At 34.0% G+C, this 23,984-nt stretch overlaps 2 protein-coding genes across 4 annotated transcripts; both read left to right on the forward strand.

The window, feature by feature from the left end:
- The first annotated feature begins 2,104 nt into the window (after positions 1-2,104).
- Positions 2,105-7,368, forward strand: LOC120071471 (plant intracellular Ras-group-related LRR protein 9-like). The gene is made up of 3 exons (XM_039023782.2): positions 2,105-3,012; positions 6,032-6,198; positions 6,386-7,368. The coding sequence occupies exons 1-3, from the start codon at positions 2,254-2,256 to the stop codon at positions 7,029-7,031; spliced, it is 1,572 nt and encodes a 523-aa protein (XP_038879710.1). The 5' UTR covers positions 2,105-2,253; the 3' UTR covers positions 7,032-7,368.
- A 1,057-nt stretch (positions 7,369-8,425) lies between these two features.
- Positions 8,426-19,249, forward strand: LOC120071822 (protein DETOXIFICATION 16-like). 3 transcript variants are annotated; one of them, XM_090310683.1, is made up of 8 exons: positions 8,426-8,861; positions 9,720-10,264; positions 10,567-10,653; positions 11,037-11,093; positions 11,646-11,884; positions 11,971-12,089; positions 12,663-12,749; positions 18,924-19,249. In XM_090310683.1, the coding sequence occupies exons 1-8, from the start codon at positions 8,574-8,576 to the stop codon at positions 19,062-19,064; spliced, it is 1,563 nt and encodes a 520-aa protein (XP_090166809.1). In that variant the 5' UTR covers positions 8,426-8,573; the 3' UTR covers positions 19,065-19,249. The 3 variants fall into 3 exon arrangements, with proteins under 3 accessions (XP_090166809.1, XP_038880136.1, XP_090166810.1); XM_039024208.2 differs by lacking the exon at positions 18,924-19,249 and adding an exon at positions 13,249-13,477 and having other exon boundaries at positions 8,433-8,861; XM_090310684.1 differs by having other exon boundaries at positions 8,730-8,869.
- The last annotated feature ends 4,735 nt before the right edge of the window (positions 19,250-23,984 follow it).

Consider the following 23,984-nt stretch of genomic DNA (forward strand, 5'->3'; position numbering starts at 1 on the left):
CTCTTCAAAGCTGGGCTATCTTCTCCGAATCTGAATGCAGACCACCTCAAGATCTTTCCCACTATTCTCTTGGTGCTCTAGATTGAGTTGTGGGACTCAAAACAAGTTTAAATCAATGGATGAAGAAAAAAAGCTCACAGCAGCAATCTTGGTGAAGAACCATTTCTTCAACTCGAACTTTCTCTGAAATTTTCTATAGATTGCATGCCCGATTTTCACTTCAATCTCTTCATTATATTACATATCAACATGCAAATGAGAGAGTTGCATGAGTTGCAACTCATGCTTGGAGAACACAAGGTAAAAAGAATGCTATTTGTGTGAGCTACTTGAAAGATGGATAATGGAAAATAAGTTTTTTCCATTTTGTGTTTTTGTTTTTCTCTTTTTCAATTTTATCTCCAAAATCAAAATTTGATTTTAAAATTCATTTTGATTTTAAAGTTGAAAAATAAAATTAATTTCATAAATTGATTTTAAATAAAACTTAATTAATTTAATACCAAATATTAAATTAATTTTTACACAAATCCATTTTTATATATTTAAATCATATTTAAATATAGATTCTCCTATCCCGTTTAATTATCAAATTGAACATGTAATTATATCTCACATAATTATTAATTTTCTTAATTCTAATTTGAACATTTCAAATTAACTTATCACACAATTCTAGAGCTAGTTTGTTACGAGCTAGTAGGGAGACCTCGCAAACCTACCGATCATGGGCTCGAACGATCAGAGATTAATTGGTTAAACTCATTAGACCAGATTAATCCCCATTCGTTAACTAATGGATCACTCCACTAAAGCCCATAGTTGCATTCCTTTCACGGTAGATATATTATGTCCACATGATTTAACCATAATCAGCAAGTCGACCCTTCACAGGTTGTTTGTAATAACGAAAATCACTAAACCAAACTCTCTTAGCCCAGTGAGAGGGTGGGGCCCCTTGTTCAAGAACTTGAGAGAACAACCTTTCTTCTATTTCTAAATCGGGTAGGCGTGAACTCCGTCTTGCACCCTATGTCCCAGCTATCTATCTGATCTTACCTCTGAAATGGGAGTCTTATTGAGTCCCCGCTGTTGAGCCAACCCTCACCTATGCAAATCTAAGGGCAATCCCGAATAAACAGGAGTTCATAGTTAACTCAAGATTAAGATCGAGTTACTTAGGTTATCTAGGTGAAATAGTCAGTCTTATATAGTAAACAACGTTATAAAGTAAGAGTAACTTATTTTTTAGTCCTGATCTTATGCAAACTCATTGCATAGGATGCCTTCACTCCTTATGTCATAACATGGACGAATTAGGATCACATCGTATTTAGCACTTTACAACTATTTGTAACAATTACAGAGTAGGCCGTATTCAATGGTGTTACCAGAATAAAGTACCCAACTTTATTTATGTACCATAGATCATTTTGACTATTTACTCGAATCTGATTCACTCTTATGTCTCCACATAAAGTTCAAGTACTCATACAATAGTCACGAATCTTAGTTTATTAGATTTAGACTTTCATACAATTTATGAAATCTATTATACGTATATTGATTATAGAAAATGTTTTCATTTTACAAACTGTGAGTTTTAGAACATAAAACCTAACAATTTGGAGGTAGTCAATCTGTTAAATAACGACGTTGACAACATTTCTCAAGTTTTTTTTTCCTTTATTGTTGTGGCTAAGGAATAAGGTAGTGATCTAAGAGTTGTTTCTTTCTCTCATGTTTATCGTAGTTAAAATGAGTTAGACTCAATGTGTGACACGTTAAACCTTGGAAGTTCGAGAGTCTAGAATACTCGTTTCAATATTTACACTTCTTTTAGTTGGAGATGTAGTCTTGTAGTTTATTTGAGCTATTATTGTATGTGTTGCTTATCATTTGAAAGAAAAAGGGGGAAAAAAAAAGAAGAGAAAAAGAAAAACAAAAATGGCAACAGACGGCGTTAAGGATGAAGGAAATGGTCAAACTAAAAATAAAGAACCGGGAAATTTATCATTACCCGCTGTTACGGTTGTAAGTTGTAAGTTGTAACGAACTTGGATGACGTGGATGAAGACAAGACGGTGGGTATGAAATTACGACAGAACCCTTCCCAAATCCCATGGTTTCCTTCCTCTAAGCAGACTGTAATATCTCAATCTTTCACCTTCAAAACTCCCAAATCTTCACTATTTTCTTCTTCTTCTTCTTCTTCTTCTTCTTCTTCCCTTTGTTATTCTGCAATCACTCACCATGGCCGTGGATCCCAACCCCAAAAGTTTCCCCATCCTCTCCTACGTCATGGCCAGAATTCCCTCTCTCAGCCCCCGACAGCCGGCCACCGATTTCGACATCGAACAACCTGCATCTCCCGCCTCCCGCCACACTCCTTCCGATCCTTCCTCATCCTCCTCCCGAATCGTCCATGATATGCCCCATCTCTCCGACCCTAAGGTTTTGGCTTCCATGACCACCGCTATATCTGATGTTGCTCAGACCCGATCCGTCCTCAAAACCCTTGGGGAAAGACCAGACCATGAGGCTGTCGATACTGCCAAGGCTAAGCTCACTGAGGTTGAAGTTAATTTGTCTGCCAAGCTTCAGGAAATCGTGCTTTCGACTAGGCCGGCGGATGTCGAGTTGCTTGAGTGGAGGGCGCATCTTGCTGAGAAAGAGAACGAGTGCCGTCAGGCGGCGGATAAAGAGAAGCAGGTCTATAAGGCTATTGTGCAACTGGATGAGATGCACGAGGCGTATGAGAAGATGTTGAAGGAAGCAGAGGAGAGGTTGGTGAAGATTTACGAGTCGGCCGAGAGAGGGCTGCAGGACGAAGAACAGTTGGATCCAGTAAGCGAAGAGGTCTATGAGGAGGTTGCGAGTATTCTTCAGGACGCGAATGAGAACGAAATCGATCGAATTAGTCTCTCCGGCCGACGCTTGCGGTTCTTGCCTGAAGGCTTTGGACGCATTCGTGGACTGGTTGTGCTTGATATCTCCAGCAATCAACTACAGGTTCGCTTACATTCAATCCCTTCTTGCCATAGGTAGTGGAATCAACATTACTCACATTATACTAACCACCGATTAGGAATTCCTGTGCTCTTGAATTAAACTGGTTCTTTATGAAATCAAGTACGGTGGAAGGGTTCATTAGTTTCATACGAATACAGGGGATTTTTGTAGCTAATGTGGCGATTAGAATCTTTGTTAGAAACGCACGATCAGTTAACTTATGGCTTATCATCATTACTCTCGGAGAAGTCTTAAATCAGACCTATGTTTCATAACTTTCGTGCGTTATGTTTCAAAGCTGGTTTTTAACCCCCTCCGTTTGTTTGCATCTATAATAGCAATTCGCCTAAGATTGATGTTTGGAACAATTTTCCGACACTTGTTAAGCATTTCAACATCTAGTTTCTAGACAAATAGATAGTGGCCAAACTGGGGATCCTCATTGAGGATATCGTGCTCTTTCATGTTTGGAGATGGAATTCATGGATGGGGACTATTCTTTAAATTTCTTTTACTGTCATCGTAAAGATGGTGACCATTTTGTTCTAGTGCAATGGTGTTGTTAGAAGGGCCTTATTGTGAAAATTTACGTTGGGATGTCAAGGATCAAGAGTTTTTTTCCCCTTTGTCATAAGTCCTTTAATTACAGCGCATTTAGAGTGAGTGGATAGTGCACGAAGCTGCACAAGAATGTAGGTGTTTTAAGGCGAGAGCATAGAATCCAATGGACAATGGTACGTAAGAACGGTGGTCTTTGGTAGAAAGATGTTGCTCAAGACGAGAAGTCTACCGGAGATGTTTAATAATTTTCTTTGATGGGAGTTGCTGATATAATTCTGGAAACGGGGAAGAAATTCCATCACTGTGGGTTGGCGGCTAAGATGAAGATTTAGGTTAATTCATATTTGACTTATTTAAGTCCCGTTTGATAACCATTTCATTTTTTATTTTTGGCTTTTAAATTAAGCCGGTAAACGCTACTTCTCCCTCAGCTCCTTTGTCTTGTTATATGCTTTTTAAGGAGTGTTTTCAAACTTGTTTTTGTTTTTAGAATTTGACTATGAATTCAAATGTTTATTTAGGAAATATGAAAATAATTGTTAAGAATGGTGAGAAAACTGCTTTGAAAGCCAAAAAAAAAAAAAAAAGTAAGAAAACTAGCCCAATTTTCAAAAACCAAATGGTTATTCTCCGACGATCAAATAAAATTTTTAGTTACCAATCACTACTACCTATACTACTACATAGTACAAGTGGCAAGAATGGGTCAATTTGCAGGGAACCACAAATGTAGTTTCAAGCTGATTAGGATTTCTACCAGGGGTTTTTGGAAGGATTGAGAATTTAAAGCGAGGAAAATAAAGTGGGTGAATGTAAATTGTGGAAAATTAAAGTACAATAAAGTAAAATAGGCCTAGCTTAGAGGATAGGATTCACCCAATTGTTTGATTCGATCATCAGATTTCCATCAAAGAATTCTCATGAATTAATGTGCGTAGCCTACTTGCCCGAAAACTGAGTCAAACGCCCTAATGCATTAATTAATTTCTTGATTAAACTAGATGCTCGATACCATAACATCCGCATTAAGCCTAGGTGATTTCACTAGGATAATTAATAACTTGAGAAGCCCCTAAGTTACTAATCGACTATCCTAGCAATGCAATGTGGCAAAAGGGCTATCCTAGACCACCTCAAATTTACTCACAAGCATGCTTAGGAATTGCTACTTGTAATCAAGACATTCATACAAACAAATTATGCATTAACCCCTTAGCTATACATAGAAGTTGAAACTAACCCAATCCCTTGGATTTGCTACTTGGTAATCAACACAATGATATGAAGCACAACATGCATCAAACTCTAGCCTAGCAAAGAATACATGGAGATTGGCCACATCAAGCATATATTCTAAGCATTGAACATAAAACAACTCTAAGAACCAAAGAAATTCCATGAAAATATTAGAAATTAAGCATTAATCCTCAAAATCAAACAATGAGTTTCACCTAGCCCTAAGCTAGCCTTACCTTAGTCTTAAATCCGGTCCAAGATAAGCTTTACAATCATAAAATACTCCCAAAAAGCAAGAACTACAGAGGGAAGGAGAAGAGGGGAGGAGAAAATCGGATTGGAGGCTGAAAGCCCGAGATAGAATGACCTGAAATTGGGGAAAGGGCTATATAACAGCAGGGGGCATCGCGACACTGAGGAGCAACATTGCGCGCATTGCTATCTTCCGTAAAGACTTCGGAGCACCATGGCACTACGCAAAATGTACATGTTTTGTCTACAAGCGCTGTGCCGCAGCACATGGGAGGTTCTGCAGCGCTGCCCTGAGGGGCAATCTCGTAATTTCCGCATCTTTTCTTCCGTTTGACCTGGTTGCTTTGTTAGGGTTTTGATTTGGTCCGTTTCAGCTCCTTGAGCTCGCTAATGCTCAGTTCTACCTCTTGGGTACTCAATATCTACAAAATAACATATTTAACACATTAAATAGCAAAATTATCCCAAATTAAGCTCAAGGAAAATAGCACTTTTTGAGTGCTATCACTAAGTTTTATGAATTTGCTCACTTTTGATGCTCTCTCTCTCTCTCTTTTCTTTTTTTTTTTTTGTGGGGGGGTGGGTGTAAATGCAGCCGTCCTTTCAAAGCCTTCGGTTTTTCTTCTGTAATTACGAGTTGGTTAGATTTCTTGTAAATCCCCTCTTGGGGTTCAGGAGTGTTTTATATTTCCTTTCTCACTTCATTCATGAAATTTCCTGTGCTTCCTCCTCAAAAGAACTTTGCATCTAAAATTTGTGGTTGGGCTATTTTTGCTTTAGTATACGTATATTATTACTCTTCTCAACTGCCTTTGTCATGAATAGCATGTGCCTTTTCACATTTCTGTCAATGTTGGACTTGGATGTGAGTTGGCTTAGTTGAAAATTCAGGATAAACGAATATTTATTTGTATGATTTATTCCTTTAATTATCTTTTGTTTCTTTCACTCACATTTACAATAACTTCAGATTATCCCCGATTCAATATCTGGCTTAGAAAATCTTGAGGAGCTGAATGCCTCATCCAATCTCCTGGAGTCACTGCCCGACTCAATTGGCTTATTACAAAAGCTGAAACTCCTGAATATCTCTGGGAACAAGTTGCATGCCCTTCCTGACACAATATGCCATTGCAGGTACAAGATTTTACTAATTCAAGAAATAACATCTTCCTAGCATTTCTCCAGGACTGTCCGCACCCGCATTTCATATGATTTTTTAAAAATGTATTCAGCGACGTTTTATTGTGCATCTGCATGCCTTGATGGAGAATTTTCTGCCGCAAATTTCAAGACTTTTATATTTTGTATTTTAAATGAGCAGGTCTTTGGTGGAGTTAGATGTGAGCTTCAACAGTCTAACGTACTTGCCAACAAATATTGGCCATGAGCTGGTGAATTTGGAGAAGCTTGCTATCCAGTTAAACAAGCTACGTTCACTTCCCTCTTCTGTTTGTGGTATGAGCTCTTTGCGTTATCTGGATGCTCATTTCAACGAGCTTCATGGCCTTCCTCAAGCAATTGGGAAACTGACACAACTTGAGTATCTCAACCTAGGCAGTAATTTTACTGACCTTACTGAACTTCCACATACATTTGGTGATTTATCCAGCCTTAGGGAACTTGATCTCAGCAATAACCAGATTCACGCTCTACCTGATACATTTGGCCATCTTGAGAATTTAAAGAAACTAAACTTGGAGCAAAATCCTCTTACAATTCCACCAGTGGAAGTGGTAAACAAAGGACCGGATGCTGTGAGGACATTCATGTCCAAGAGATGGCTTGAAATTCTGGAGGAGGAAGATAGAAAAAGAAATCTTGAAATGGACGAACAGACGCAGACTGGATGGCTGACGCGAAGCACCTCTTGGTTGAAGACTTACGTTTCTGGCGTTTCAGAGACCGTGTCTGGTATCGTTGGATCTCCCAGATCTCCAAGAGACTCGTATCTTGATCAACAGCTATAATTTGATGGAGGTCTTTCCCCAATTTTTGCACTCTTCCCCCACTGATTTTGGGTCTCCTTGACGATATGCCTCAATCAGGTTCACTAGATTCTTTATATATAGTGTCGTGAGAACTTCATAAATAGACCACAATTACAAGCAAATTTTGTTGGAGTTTAAAGCCTGGATGAGTTTGGTACAATGCATTTTTGCAGTGTTTCTATTACTTACCATGAATTTCTCCCCATACTGTACATTTATCCTTACTGTTCACTCGAATAACCATATTTCCCCATCCAGTTTGACCTGGATAACTCTCGTTTAGCAGATAAATGATGGTAATAATTTTCACTCCAAATTAATGTCTTTTACCCTTTTGATGACTGAATGGATTATAAACTGAACTTTCTTCTGCAGGTTCTCTTCTAAGTAATTCAATCATTGGTTATTCATTACCAATCTCACTATCACATCATGTATATAAATATACATGTGAAGGACAGAGAAATAAGTGAACATTTATTTATTTAGTTTAAATTCTGATGAATTTATTTATTTAGTATATATTGTTGTTGAGTTAGTCACGTATTAACAAAAATAGACTTTTGAGCGATATCTCAAGAAATCCTTTTTCTGAATAAATTATAGGGCGTGCGTGGATTTTATCCCACATGCCAATATATATATTTGTGCCCCATATTTTTTTTCTCAAGAAAAAGCCACTCTTCATCTAAGTTGATTAGGTGGGTGAATGTTATCAGGAAAAATCTCTTTCTAGATTAACTAAAACAAGAGGAAGTCAAAACTGCAATAACATGAGCAGATTTGTTTTCTTTTTGAAGCTCATGACAAAAAGTAGCAGTATTAACATCCAAATCAACAAATAATAATAATAATAATAATAATAATAATAATGTCAATGAAAACTCAAATATCAGGAAGCAAAGAAATCAACCACAAACGGCGGAGTGGGTGTTTGAGATATTGATCGTAGGAGATCCTGCTTTGAATTTGTTCTTATTTTCGTGCATGTATATTGAAAATCAATAGCTGAAATGAAGTGTGTGAAAGTGGAAGGAGGGAAGAAAGATGATTGATGACGTGAAAATGGGTAAAATGTTAATAATGATATTGTGGGTTTTTATAGAAAAGTGTTTCAAAATTGAACTGCCACCGAAAGAAACAATGGTGCGTTGTCTCTGCGCTGCCAAAGCCCTTCACACTGCCAACCCAACTACATGCAATTTCTTCTACTTATTATTCCTGTTCATTTCCCAACTAAGCCTCTTCTCATTTAACTTTAACAATAATGTTTCATTCTCAAATATATGAAAGTTCTGTCCTCCATCTTCTTCTTTCTCAACTAATAATGCATATAATGCGATTATTGCGTTTACTTCTCTAAATTAAACTAATCCTCCTCAGTGTTTCACGTGCCCCCATTTCTGTATTAATTTAAAAATAGCAACTCCCTTGATGGGTTTCCATTAAAAGGGAAGTGCCTTGGGATTGGAGAGATACTTGAATTCATCAGAGTTTAGTGCTACACTGTTGCTCAGAAAGATGGATGAAAATGGGAGCACAGAATTTCTTGATCTTGAAACCCATTTGCTTTCAAAGTCCCTACTGAGGGATTTGAAGATTAAATTGATCAATGGAGAGAAATGGGAGGAAGTGATTACAGAGGTAAAGAAGCAGATGGGGTTGGCAGGTCCTATGGTTTTGGTCAGTTTTCTGCAATATAGTTTGCAGCTGATATCAATAATGTTCATTGGTCATCTTGGAGAGCTTCAACTCTCTGGTGCTTCAATGGCTCTCTCTTTTGCTGGAGTTACTGGCTTTAGTCTCTTGGTATATATGTATATACTTGCCTCTTCCCTATCTTTCCCCACTTGCTTTGCTTTGATCTTCTGCTGCCTTTATTCCCCGTTGTTTTCTTTTGAAACTCCTTTTCATTTCTGATTTCAATCTTACTTTTTTCGTCCGAAATCAACAATCAAACATAAACATAATCATATTACACATTCAGAAACACCTCTGGGTTAGAGAGTTTATACAATACACTGACCTTAGATATCAGATTCAAGGCATTCTAACCTTTTCAAAAATGTCTCTTATTTTTTTCCATCAATGACGCTAGAGGTGCGTTTTTATCCTATTCACGTTATTTACGATTTTGGTCCTAGAGTTTAGAGGAGTGTGCTATGTAATTATAATACTCTTATATAAATTCTCTAACCTTACTGACGCCTCTAACTCTGTGATATGATATTTTCTCCCACATAATAAATTGCTCTCCCCTCCTGTCATAGCTAATAACTGTTAATAAATCATATAAATATAGACGTTAATCACCTATTGTTTTACGTTTTCTGTTTATCTTTGATGGTCGATTTCTTAAAAGTTTTCTTTTGGAACTCCTTTTCATTTTTGGTTTCAATTTCTCTACTTCTTGCCCCCTAAAAATTTCAAAATCTCTCTTAATTTGTTTTATCGATTTTTAAACTTCATTGATCTTTAAAGAATGTTTCAATAAATGCAAGATGATTACTTTTGGAATTATTTCATTTTGATCATTCTGATGCTTATCTTTAATTTTCTTTTAACTATGTGTACAATATCTTGAAGGGCCAAAGAATATGAGCAATGATTAGGCAATGAACATCATCACAAACATGATTTGAATAGAGTGTTTGTTTGTTTTTGTAGTTGGGAATGGGCAGTGCATTAGAGACATTATGTGGACAAGCATATGGAGGAAAACAATATGAAATGCTTGGGATTCATATGCAAAGAGCCATGGTTGTTCTTTCACTTATCTGTATTCCCATAGCCCTTTTGTGGGCTTCCATTGAACAAATCTTGACCATTCTTAAACAGGATCCTCTGATCTCAGAGCAAGCTGGGATTTATGGCAAATGGCTAATCCCCAGCATTATTCCCTATGGTCTTCTTCAGTGTCAATTTAGATTCTTACAGACTCAACATCTCACTTCTCCATTGTTGCTTTCCACTGCAGTTTCAAGTTTCATTCATCTTTTGATTTGTTGGGGTTTGGTTTTTGGTTTTGAATTTGGCATTAAAGGAGCTGCTTTCTCAACTGCCATTACTTATTGGATCAATGTCTTCATTTTGGCTTTCTATATCAACTTATCTCCTCATTGCCAAAAGACTTGGACTGGATTTTCCATTCATGGATTCAAGAATTTGATTGCCTTCTTGGCTTTGGCTGTCCCTTCTTCTCTCATGGTTTGGTTAGTAACTCGATTTGGATTCTGTCTCTCCTTCAGAGTGAGCTTGGAATGACTTTCGAATTACTTCTAAAATTTTAGCCGAACAATACTAATTTACCGTTCTAGATGCGTGATACAATATTATGAGTAATATATGAGATCACCCAACTTTGTGAGAGAGATAAAAATATTCAAGAGAATTAAGAAGAATCTATCACATCACAAATTATGATTTGACAATTGGATGAGAATTATAAAGATTGATATAGTCTAGGATATATGCCTAAGTATTTTTCTAATATAATCTAATACATGGTTGATAGCTTGGAGTTCTGGTCGTATGAGTTTTTAGTTCTCATGTCGGGGCTTCTTCCCAATCCTGAGCTAGAAACATCGATGCTATCAATCAGGTTTGGCTTTCTTCCCTTTTCTAACTTTGAAGCTTAGTCTTACTCTTTTACTAGTTTAAAATTGATTAAATTGTAAATATAATTTCTATGGTTCGTAGAAAGTTAGAATTTAATCTTTATAATTTATAATTAGAATTTAGTCTCTATGATTTGATCAAATTTTTATAAATAGTTCTTATATGAGGATTTTATCAAATAGTAGGGACTGTTTTTAAGGTTGAAATCAACCAATTCTTTGTTTTATAAAGAGTAATGTGCTAATCCATTAAAATTTATAAGTTAATTCAAAAGTACAATGATGAATTAGACACTACCCTAAATTTAAAGTTAAAGGGCAAATTTGTAATTGGATGTTACTAGAAAAAGTTAATTTTTGGGTGCAGCCTTAGCACAAGTTCGCTGGTTTTTAGAATCGCTTATGGTCTCGGCAGTGCTGTGAGGTAATAAATGATTTTTTTTTTTTTTTACGAGGAAAATATTTTTTTAGTCTCTACATTTTACCTCTAGTTTCTACTTGGCTCATATATTTTTATGAGTTTGACTTCAATTCCATCCTAAATTTGGTCTCTAAATGGTAAGATTTATACTTTTAACATTGTTTTTTTTCACTAAATACTCATTTTCAATCTTTAGTGTGAATGTTTGTTAATTAATTTAAAAAAATATATAATTAATTAAGTTTCACTAGGTTTTCATCATTATTAATTTAAAATTTTACTTTATAATTACTCTAAAATTAATTAATAGACATTAATGCTAAAGGGTGGAAGAGCATTTAGTGAAAAATGGAGGTCAAAAGTGTAAATCTTGAAACATAGAGATGAAATTCAAATATCAAAGGTGAATTTGTAACATTTCCAAACCTTAAATTAAGTTTAAATCAAACTAAAAACTTGAGTAAAAGAATAAGATCTTAAAATTTAAGAACCAAATAGAAACTAGAGGGAAAAAAAATAGTTGAATGTTAAAATTTTGGTATTGTGAAAATGAAGCACAAGAGTATCAAATGAGTTAGGGGCAGGAAGGGCATTGGCAGCTGAGTTAGCAGTAAAGGTAGTGGTGGTTTTGGGGTTAGCAGAAGGAATTGCAATAGGAGTTGTACTAATTTCAGTAAGAAACATATGGGGTTTGGTGTTCACAAATGAGGTACAAGTTGTTAATTACTTGAGTGCAATCATGCCAATACTCGCCATCTCCAACTTCATGGACGCCATCCAAGGCGTCCTCTCAGGTACGTCATTATAAATGTTTTATGTAGAAAAATATGGTTTTGTTTCTCGTGTTACTGTAATACATGTGTCGTATGGGCCGATTCAGGGACAGCCAGAGGATGTGGATGGCAGAAGATTGGAGCATTGGTCAATCTTGGAGCTTATTACTTACTTGGGTTGCCTTGTGCCATTACCTTCACTTTTTTGCTTCATTTTGGTGGCAAGGTAATTATTATTTCTTTTTATTTCATTACTAATCATTATTTCTCCTCCCTACCAACTACAATTTTTCATATTACTTTCATTCATTTGTCACGTAGCATTTAAGAATTATATAAGGTCTACGAAATAATTTTAATTAATTAATAAATTATTTAATGATATGTCAAATAATGAATGACATGAATATGTACTACAACAATACTAGATATTTTCTAGTAAAATCATTTAAAATTATTTTTTCAGGAATTAATCGAGAGGTGGTTCTTGGTGAATTTGCTCATATACTTAATTATAGTTTTTTTTTTTGCCCCTTTTTAAAAATAAGGTCTCAAATATGAAATATCATTTTTATTAATTTGATAATACTAAATGTACTTTTGAAACTATGTACAAAAATTTGCAATAATTGAATTTTTTTAAGAAAGTAAACTTGTAATTTAATTTAATTCAAACTTTAGTCATGAAAATAAAACTTGTATATCAAAATTGAGTCTCTAAGTTGTGTAAAATTTTATGAATAAGGGAAATGGCATATAGTGATCATTATTGTAAATTAATAATTAAATATTTTTGCAGGGACTGTGGATGGGAATCACATGTGGAAGTTGTCTACAATCCATACTGCTTTTGCTCATTACTTTTAATACAAACTGGGAGGACCAGGTAATTAATATTTTCTATGTTAAAATATCATTTTGGTCCCTTTCTTCAATTTTAATCTTCGTATTTCCAAATGTCTAATTTTAGTCTCTATACTTTCAAGAAACTTAAATTTAGTCTCTGTAGCTCGTTTATTGTTGATTTTTTTTTCAAAAACGTTTTTGTTATTTTTTTACATTTTTACTTTAAATTTTAAAAACATATTCTCATATTATATTTTGTTGCATGAAAATATATTATTATTATTTAGCCAATTTCGATAAAAATTAACTTTGAAGAACTTAATTTAAAATTTATTAAAATTATATGAACTGAAATTTGACATTTGACATTTGAAAATATAAAGGTTAATTAAAATTGAATACATCTAAAAGTACAAGACCAAAATGGAGTTTTAACCTATTTCCTATCTTCCATTATTATTATTATTATTATTTATTATGTTTTGAATTTTTTCTGTATTATTCATATTTTAAAATTTTTCCCTATCTACTTCTATCAGGCAAGCAAAGCAAAGCAAAGAATGATGTATGGTTCAAGTCTTCCTACAAGTACAACAACCCTTTTACAATAAACTAATAAATAAATAAATAAATAATTCTTGCAACCATGGAGAAAATCCCCCCATTTAATTATATTTTAGTTTTTTTTTAATAAAGAGTTTTATATTTTAGATTTAAGAAATTTACTTTATATTATATTGTTCTATACAATTTCATGCAAATTCACTATATTTCATTCCTATCATTAATTTATCCTACCCATATATATAAGTTCTAATAATTTGTGAACTAAGAATGTAATTTCTTTAACATAAAACTTTAGGACATAAAAAATGTTCTTCTTATACTTTGGAATTCCTTTCATTTACTTTTAATAAATGGTAAGTCTAATATCTATACTTTCAATAAATCTTAAATTTAGTACTTTAAAATTATTTTTATTGAAATTGATTAAATAATATTATTAATATTTTTCCAAAAGACCATGTAAATATATTTTTAAATAAAAAAATCAACAGTGAATTAAAAGCTAGTTTTAAGGTTTAAAACTGAACTTTTTAAAGTAATGTATCAGAATAAAATAAAAACAAAAAAGAATGAATATTATATTAGGAATATACGTGCACATGTGGGGAGTTTCAGAATTAATGGAGGCAATCCTGAAATTATGAAATTGGCAGTTACTTTCTTTTAATGAAAAGTCATTATTAACCTTACTTTTGGTTAAAATACTAAATACTATTTTTTGGTATATGTATTTTGTAGTTCATTCAATTTTAGTATTTATTTTTATTGTAACTTATTTAATAATATAATAATTTTTATAGAAAGAAATACACTATGAGTTGAAGTACCATTCTGGTAATGTATTTTAAAGTCGGTTTAATTTTAATTCTTATACTTTGAAATATTAAAATTTAGTTCAGGTTCTCTCAATAAATCTTATATTTAGTTTATATTACTAGTTTATTGTTGACTTTTTTTGAAAAATATTTTTGTTATTTATTAGTATTTTCTCTGTATATCATGAAAACATATTTAAATGTTGTATTTCTTTGCATGAAAATTATTATTATTATTATTTGGTCATTTTTAATAAAATTAACTTTAAGTACTAAATTTAAAATTTCTTGAAAATACAAAGACAAAAATTATATTTTAACCTACAAAATGGGAACCAATTCCCAAAAAAATTGTCAATTATAAACCTAACTTTTCAATTTAATCAAATTAGATTCTAAAATAGTGAATTTCACTCTCTATTCAATTTTTGTTTATTCACCAACCAAAAAAAGTTAGATTAAAAACTAAAAAATGTAATTAGATTATTTCAATAAAATCAATATTTGCACCCAATTAAAATTTGATTGAATACAAAATCGAGAATTAAATTACTCGCCTGAAAAGATAAATTTCGACATGAAAAGAAATCAACTCTACGCTATTTCCATCTAAATCCTATCAATTTCATACTAAAAATATATTTTATAATTTTTTAGACATTGTTTGACGAGATTTTTAGAGAAATTTGATTCGTTGAATGAATTTTAAATTTTAATTGATTTAATTATAGTATGTACAGTCTCTAGTATTTGATCATTTGATACTTTATCTCGAAAAGTAGACTTATCTTGAGGGTTTCGTAGCTTGTTCTCAAAGTTGATTTGTCTTTGGGACTTATTAGCTTGTTCTCAAGAGTTTAGGAAATTTATGTTTTCTGAATTCTCTCTAGAATTTCTTTTAAAGCCTCTGACTTCTACTTCGAAGCTTCTTTGGAGTTTATGACTTCAAGAGCTTCAAAGAGTTTTCTGATATTTAATTTTTAAACCTTCAAGAGAGCAAAAGATGATCATTTGAGCTTGAGAATTTTAGAGTTCGGTCTTTAGAGCTTGAGAGCTTCAGTCTTGAGAACTTGAGAACTTGAGAGCTTCGATCTTCAGAACTTTAAGAGCTTCAGAGGTTTGGTCTTCAAAACTTAAAAGTTTTAGAGTTTCGGTCTTTAGAGCTTTCGAATTTGAGTTCTCCCAATCTCTAGATCTTTAGAGCTTCAGGGAGTTATATTCTTCTTTAGAATTCAATCTTTAGTTCTTATGGGTTCTCAAATGAAGGGGTCTATAGAGTTTTCGTTGGTCTTATATGGGTTTTGGCACAGTTGCTTTTGGGCCAAAAAATTGAGCTTGGGCTTAGGCTTAGGCTCAATATCTTCTTTGGCTCAAATTTGCACTATGGGTTTGAATTGAGTTAAACTTTAGATTCAAGCGACTTTAATTATTCAACAAGATCTAATTTATAAATTTTAGATCCAATTAGGCTGCTAGCCAAATAAATCAATTGTTGTCCTTGCTTAATCATCGTTGGATTTAATAAGCTTATCGTTGTGATCAAATGATAAAAAAGGAGATATATGATGTCATACCCTTCCCTAGATTACCCTTTTAATCCAAGAACAAATATGAAGACTGAAGGAACGGTGAAGTTCCACAGCGGCAGCATGTTCGTTCCCAATTTTTAATTTTGCACATAAACATTAATTTACAGAAAATATAATGCATTATCATAAAAAATTTACAACATGCAATTGAAGAGGAAATAGGAATTAGGGTTTAGAGAAGACTTACCCTTGAAGAAAAATTTCTTCGTGTGATTCCTCTTCTCCGAATTGGTCACAAACACGCTTGGAAACACGATCTCCAAAAATTGCAACAAACCAAAATGGCCACCACCACAAGAGTTTCCTCTGTATTATCTATAGGGGAAGAGAATCACATGAGGTGTGGGCTCTGTATATTTTAGGAAGAGAGAGAGTATTTTTGGAGAGGAAAAGAAAAATTTTCAGTGAGATCTTAATCCTTTGTGTAAAATAGAAGAAGATCTCTTGAACAACCCCACCAACACACGTGTCAAACGAGAGAAAAGAGGAAAAGAAATTATAACTCCCCTAAAATTAAATTCAAAATTTATTTTTTAACAAATATAATAAAATTAATATATATTCATATGATAACTAACTCATCATATATATATATATATATATATATATATATATATTCAACCATATGTTATATCGTATATAACATATAACCTGTAGTTTTTATATTGTATCAAATACACTATAACATATAATTTTTATTTCTCTCAAACGTGCATAATATTTAATATAAGTCACATTTATACTAAACTTAATTATATGAATCTCATCCATATGACTAATATTTCAATCATATCCAAATATTTATTTCCTCTCAAATAAATTTTATATTATAATATATCGAATACATTATATTAATTATATCATATACAATTAAGTTAAATTAATTATATCACATATAGTTAATTCCCTCAATTAATTTAAATAATTAAAATTAATCCAAAATTGATTCTCAATAATCTCTGATGAGCTATAGAGGGGACCTTATGAACCTGTAGATTAAAGCTTCGATGGTACTTGGATAATTAATTAAACTCTTTTAATAAAATTATCCAACATCCATTAACTGCCGATCATTCCACTGAAGACCAACAACTGCACTATTCGCACTACAGATATATTTTTGTGTCCATTGAATATAACCAGTCAACAGCGCAATCACCTTTTACAAATTGCTCGTAAGTATAGCTGAGCTAAAATTACTGTTTTGCCCAAGTAGTTACATCCGACTCCTTAAGTACCACTGATCCCTCTAAGGAACAATAAGTCATAGTCCAACTATGACCAAACCCCTCTTGGGCCAAGAAAGGGTGCGACATTGTTCAAGCCATAGAATCAGCCTTTAAGGAAGCAATTTATCTATTTACTCAGACATTAGGGAAGGAGTGAATTCTGTCTCATGTAGCTGTGTTCCCAGCTCTCCAATCAGACGAATCTCCAAAATGGTATGCTTATTAAGTCGGCCATCAGGCCACTCTCACCCATACAAATCAAAGGACCACCTTCATAGGCAAGAGTTCACAACTCACTTAGGATTCAGGTCATATCACCTTGTTGGGATTAGTGTCCTAATTCTCTCGGAGTCTCATTGTTTGTAATGATACACATTGTTTTATGAATAAAATAACTATTATTTCATTCTGGCATTTACTCATATCTAATAAACAAAGCTCTATGGTTATCTTATGTAAACTTAAGCATGTATATGTGATATACAAGTAGATCATGCCTTAAGTGATCACCTAAATAGGTCTGTAGTATAAGGATTAAGGTGGGATACCTGATCCTGGTGACACTACGGATACGACCCACTTTGTAAAAATTTGCAAGTGTTGTAAACTACTACAGATGGTAGATCCTAACCATTCATGTGAAGACGTACGAACGACAGTGTCCTATACGAAAAGTTTGTATAACATCTATACCACAAGATGACTAGACATGTATATAACACCGTTGATACTAGAGACTTGCATCTCACCTAAACGACCATAGGTGACACGACCTCAATCCTGAGTGTTCTGGGAACTCCTGCCTTTGAGGACGGTCTTTTGATTAGTATAGGTGAGAGTGGCCTGATTGCCAACTCAACATGCCTACCTTTTTTGGGACTTGTCTGATTTGGGAGCTGGGAACTCAATATGCAAAATGGAATTCACTCCTTCCTTAAAGTAGGGGTAAGTAGATAGATTACTCCCTTAAAGGCTGATTCCGGAGCTTGAACATAGTGGCCACAACTTCTCTTTGAAAGAGAGGACTCAATCATAATAGGACTATGACTTATGTTCATTAGAGGGATCAGTGGTACTTAAGGAGTTAGATGTAACTACAGGGGCATAACGGTTATTGATCGAACTATACTTACGAGCGATTTGTAAAGGGTTGTCGCACTGTTGATTAGTTAATATGGACACATAATAGATCTGTGGTAAGGAGAGTTCAGCTGTCGGTCTTTAGTGAAGTGTCTGATAGTTAACAGATGGTCGATCCTGTGACTAAAGAGTTTAGTCAGTAATTCACGTACAGTTGAAGCTTTGAGCTATAGGTCCATAAGGTCCCCTTGGTAGTTCAATAGATTTAGTTGAGGATAAGTTCTTGGTGTTGATTTGAAATGTTCAAATTAACAAGAGGTAATTTAATTATATATGATATGATCGATATGATGCATGAGATACATCTAGTAGAGGATTAATATAAATGAGATTTACATTAAATACCATGGAATAGAAAAAGGGCTATGGTTTATATGTTTCATGAAATGGAATATTAAAACTATAGGTTATAAATATAGTATAATAAGTTGGTTATCATTTATATTTGTAATAATATTAATTATTGGATAATTATCTCTTTTTTTCTAATAACCAATTGAGTAGTAGGTTATTGGTAGTTTCATGGTAACTGTAAGATAAAAGGAAAATGCTTTCCTAATTTTAGTAAGTTTTTGTAAAAAAAAGTTTTTTGAGATTTCCTCTTTCAGAAAAATTCTCACGAAAGTTGTCAAGTAAATAGGATTTACTAAGCGACAACTTGGACAAGGTAAACGATCGTGGAGTGTTTGTAGGCGACATACACTTAACTAAGCGATGAACTAAATGATCGCATAACTTTTGCTAGACGATCTCTTAGTTTTTCTTAAACGATTGGGCATCGACCTATACGATAGATTCTGCCATCTCCCACTTGCTCAATCATTTACACGATTGTTATTTCCTCATTCTTCTGCCTCAAACCAAGTTTACACAGATCCCACCCTCTGGATTCTCACACCGAGAATACCAAGTAGCCTTCTTGGTGGTGTCATACTCAACTCGATACCATCGACGTTCTGTGGAGGCCGTTTGTGTTGTTCGGGGTGTTCGTGACCTAGGTGATCGCCAAGTTTGAGTGTGCGGTGTTCGTGCAGTGTAGTGGTCATGTTGGACGAGCGTTCGGGTGTTGCTGTGTTTGAGTGTTCGTGATCAAGGAGCTTGGTAATGAGTCTACAAAAGTGTGTAGCTTTTGTCCTTAATCTTATGTATTTCATGCTGTAATTTCTGTAATGAATATATAACCGTATGTTTCTGTTTTTCTATTGTAATTGTAAAGTTCATATACGATTGTAATTTGGAATGATCTTTCTGCTGCTCATGAAAATCCTCGTGTTCGATTTCCTTCATATCTATGGTCATCCTAGTGAAATGTAAGTCTATATTATTAATGGTATCATATAATGAGACTAATCATTTCGCGGTCCGGTCTTATATAAACCCCTTTGTATAGAATACCCCCGCTCACATGTCTCCACACGAATGGTCAGGATCAGGTAATTTATAGCACTTTAAAACAATTGTAATATCTACAAAGTGGACCGTATTCGTAGTGTCACCAGGATAAGGTATCTAGTCTTATCCATCTGCTACAGACTATTTAAGTTATCACTTAAACATGATCCACCTATATATTTCTACATAAACCTTGGACGTTAGTTTATTGGTTTTGTGAGTTAATGCTACTAAATGTCGAATAAAACATCTCATATTTTATTAAATAAATAAATTGTTTGTACATTACAACTACAAACTACAGGACCGACAAGATTTAGGGCATCAACCCCAACAAAGACTGCAATTGCCAACCCTCTTCTGATAGCCAGCCAACAATCTCTTGGAAACTAATAATTTTAGCACTTGATGAACCTGATTAGCAGTTTATAATTCTCTAGAACTTAACACATAATTTCAACAACAACTTTAAATATATAATTTACTGCTAACAAGAAATATCAACATCAATATACACAACAGATTCGGGAATTAAACTTAAATACGACACAAATTCCACTTTGTCTTCCCACCCCTGACATGGACATAAGAACCAATAACAAAACATTATGAGTCACCTAAACTGCAATCTTCCTGAGGGTCTGAGAAGTGACTGACTGGCAGAACTGTTAAGTCTCGGGATGTCGACCACTATCTGGGGAGGAGAACATTTTTAAAAAGTGAGTTGGAAAGTCCAGTGAGTGACTGTCCTAAATAAAATATACTTTAAATCATAGTTAACATAAACATGCTTACCAAGAAGCATTTATTAAAACATATTCAAGGTTTTTTAAAGAGAACTAAAATCATAAGAGTACATCATGTAAAAGAAGAGAAACCCTGGAATAATTTATAAACATCTTTCTAAAACTCTCCTATTCCACTATCTGAACATGTGGAAGAGCCCTTTTGCTCAATCCCTACTAACTTAGTTGAGAGAGAGCTCTTTTGCTCGATCTTATCAACGTTGATAATATAGTCATAAGTGCATGTAAAACTAGATTGAGTCCTGACCACCTTACCATACCTTTAGTGTCGAGGATCCCTATCATCATTGTAATCTGGGTACCTTACCATACCTTTGGTACCAACATTGATGTAGGGTTTGTACAAGGCACAAACATTTGAACATTTAAGAACATATACAGAATATGTATATTTGAAATAATCATACCTCATAGTTTCATGTCAACGCATGGTGCCCTGTAAAACATAGAATATACTTAATCAATTTCATCATGCAATAAAACATGGATCATGACATCAACATTCATTTTAAAGCATGCGTTGGGAAAATCATGATATAATTGAAAGACCCTTGAGGTCAACTGCGGAAGTAGGGATCGTTCCCAATTTTCAAAATTAGAGAATTAAAATACAGAGAATATAAATTATGCATTATAAACATAATTTTACAATATGCTTTTTAGAGGAGGAAGAAAGGTTAGAAATTAAATACCCTTGAAGCCAAAATGTTCACAAAATCCCTTCCAAATGATCATAAACTCTCCAATTCTCCTTGAAGCAAAAACAACAATTCAAGATGGCCACCACCATAAGGTAACTCTATATTCTCCTTTGGGTAAAGAATCAAACAGGAGGTGTGGGTTCTGTCAATTTTTGGGAAATGGAGAGAATTTTAAGAGAGAAAAATTTCTTTGGAACAATTACGTTGGGAGATAAAAAAAAAAATCACGCAGAGTCTGTGTTATCTTGTGAAGAAGATGATAAATACGTAAAAAAAAAAAAAAACTCCCAAAATTTTCCACGATTCTGAGTGATTAAGAGAAATAGGGGGGGGGGGGGGGGGGGGGAGGAAGTTACAACTTCCTCCTTAATTAAAATTTAAATTTAACAAATTATTTAATATATACATATACAATAACTACCTTATCATATAATATATATTAAACTATATGTTATATCAAATATAACACATAACCTATAGTTTTTATATTGTATCAAATACAATATAACCTATAGTTTGAATTCTCTCAATCAATTGTGGTATTTAATATAAATAACATTTATACTAAATTTAATTATATGAATCCAATACATATAATTAGTAGTTGAATCTTATTCAAATATTTAATTCCTCTCAAAATAAACTTTATATTATAATGTAACAAATATATTATATTAATTATATCACATATAAATAATTTAAATTAATTATATCATATATAATTAATTCTCTCAATTAATTTTAGCAATTCAAATTAAGGTTATATTCCCTAATTAATTAATTCATGCATTGTTGAGAGAAAATGAAATTATAGGTTATATTATATTTGATACAAAATAAAACTATAGGTTATGTGTTATATTTGATATAACATATAGTATATATATATAATAAGCTAGTTATTATATATATATATTATTTAAATTAAATTAAATTTTAATTAAAGAGAGGTAGCTACAACTCCATTTTCTTTAATTTTCTCTAAACATCACGTGCAGGCGTGAGTAAAAGTTTTTTTGGAACACTCTCCATCTTCTTGTTGTGGATAACAGAGAAATGTTTTCTGGGAAAATGCCTCTCCTTCCTCTTTTCCCTCTTCCAAGAATTCAAGCAAGTCAACCAAGCCCACAACTCTTGCTTGAATTCTTAATTCCTAAAGAGAATACTAGAGGATTCTCAAATGGTGGTGCCCAATTGGTAATTTCGAATTGGGAACTAAAGAGATCGTGATCAAGAGGGAATACATGAAGAAATGACTACAAGGGTACGTCATTTTCTTCCCTAATTTATTCCCAAAAAGCATGTTGTAATTAATGTTTGATAATGTATAACTGTTTTGTTTCTGTAATTTAAAGTTCTGTAAAAAATTAAAATTGGGAACGACCCCCGCTTCCACACAGGGACCTTCAACGGTTTCCCTTCATAGATGGGCGCTCTACGTTGGTGAGTGACCATTTGCCACATTTCATATGCATGGGTGGAAAAGAGAAAAATATTCAGAATGCACTTTACGAGGAGGCATGGTGTCAGCTTTCCACCACCCCTGGGCCTTGTGGCTTAAGTGAGCTACCCTATGGCACATGCGTGTGTCATGACATGGGCGAGCATGGACGTCTTCCATCGAGAATGGGATTTTATGGACAGTGTTGGACGACATGGGTGTTCTGGAATTACGCCCTTTCCCATGGGCCAGAGGTTTGATATAGCACCGGTATGTCGTTTTAATTCGACATAGACTTGGATGGGTCTAAGTCTCGATTATGTCCGGATGGATGGATGTCCGAGAAGTTCCGAGTTGGATTATTGCCCATGGGTAGGTTGATGATGGTTCTCGATAACCATGCCCGAAAAGAAGAGAGAGAGTTGATGACATCCCGACACTCGAGATGGAATCCTAAAGCATAAGTGGGACTCGATAGTTCTCGATTGGCCTGATACTTGCCCGAGTTGTCCCGATATGCATTGTAATGGCTCGGTAAGGCTCGGTAGGTGACCATTAGGCCAATAGAAGTCTGGTAGGCACTGAAGTAGGTCGGTAGAACTCAGTAAGCATCGTTATGTCTTGAAAATCTCGTTAAGTGTCTAAGTCACCCGGTAAGCCCCAATAAAGGGTTATAAGCCTGTTTTAGCCCAACGAAGGGTTAGAACTCATCCTAGTGAAGTTCCAAAGTGATGTAGAAGTATAAAGGATATGTTGTTGGGAACGAAGATGACGAAGATGTTGGGATTGGTGTCCTAATTCTCCTAGAGTCTCGTAGTTTATAAATTGTACACATTATTATGAATAAAATAAGAGTTATTTTATTTTGCAATTACTCATATCCAATAAACAAAGCTCCATGATTATTGTATGAAAACTTAAACATATATTTAAGATATACAAGTGGATCATGCCTTAATTAATAACCTAAAAAGGTCTGTAGTATAAGGATTAAGGAGGGATACCTGATCCTTGTGACACTACAGACACAACCCGCTTTATAGAGGTTTGCAAATATTGTGAACTACTACAGATGATAGATTCTGATCATTCATGTGGAGACATGCGAGTAGAGGTGTCCTATACCAAGACTTTGTATAAGACCGGACCATGAGATGAATAGTCTCTTTATATAACACCGTTGATACTGGAGACTTACATCTCACCTAAATGACCATAGGTGACATGACCTTAATCCTGAGTGTTTTGGGAACTTCTGTCTTTGAGGGTAGTCCTTTGATTAGTATGGGTGAGAGTGGCCAGATTGTCAACTCAACATACCTACCTTTTTAGGGATTTATCTGCTTTGGGAGCTGGGAACTCAAAATATCCATTAATCCGATTCATTAGGACAAGTGGGAGATTGTTGAGATTGGTGTCCTAATTCTCCCGGAGTCTCTTTGTTTCGTAAAGATACACATTGTTTGATGAATAAAACAAGTGTTATTTAATTCTGGCATTTACTCATATCTAATAAACAAAGCTTCTTGGTTATCTTATATGAACTTAAGCATGTATATGTGATATACAAGTGGATCATGCCTTAAGTGATAACC

Source organism: Benincasa hispida, chromosome 2 (genome assembly GCF_027475165.1).
Source record: "Benincasa hispida cultivar pf3 chromosome 2, pf3_genome.v1.1, whole genome shotgun sequence".
NCBI lineage: Eukaryota > Viridiplantae > Streptophyta > Magnoliopsida > Cucurbitales > Cucurbitaceae > Benincasa > Benincasa hispida.

Excerpts from the sequence above, each read along its gene's own strand:
- LOC120071471 (XM_039023782.2), top strand. The coding sequence starts at position 2,254 with ATGGCCGTGGATCCCAACCCCAAAAGTTTCCCCATCCTCTCCTACGTC. Across the intron at positions 3,013-6,031 it reads TCTCCAGCAATCAACTACAG|ATTATCCCCGATTCAATATC; the intron begins GTTCGCTTACAT and ends CAATAACTTCAG. Across the intron at positions 6,199-6,385 it reads GACACAATATGCCATTGCAG|GTCTTTGGTGGAGTTAGATG; the intron begins GTACAAGATTTT and ends TTAAATGAGCAG.
- LOC120071822 (XM_090310683.1), top strand. The coding sequence starts at position 8,574 with ATGGATGAAAATGGGAGCACAGAATTTCTTGATCTTGAAACCCATTTG. Across the intron at positions 11,885-11,970 it reads CATCCAAGGCGTCCTCTCAG|GGACAGCCAGAGGATGTGGA; the intron begins GTACGTCATTAT and ends GGGCCGATTCAG. Across the intron at positions 12,090-12,662 it reads TGCTTCATTTTGGTGGCAAG|GGACTGTGGATGGGAATCAC; the intron begins GTAATTATTATT and ends ATATTTTTGCAG.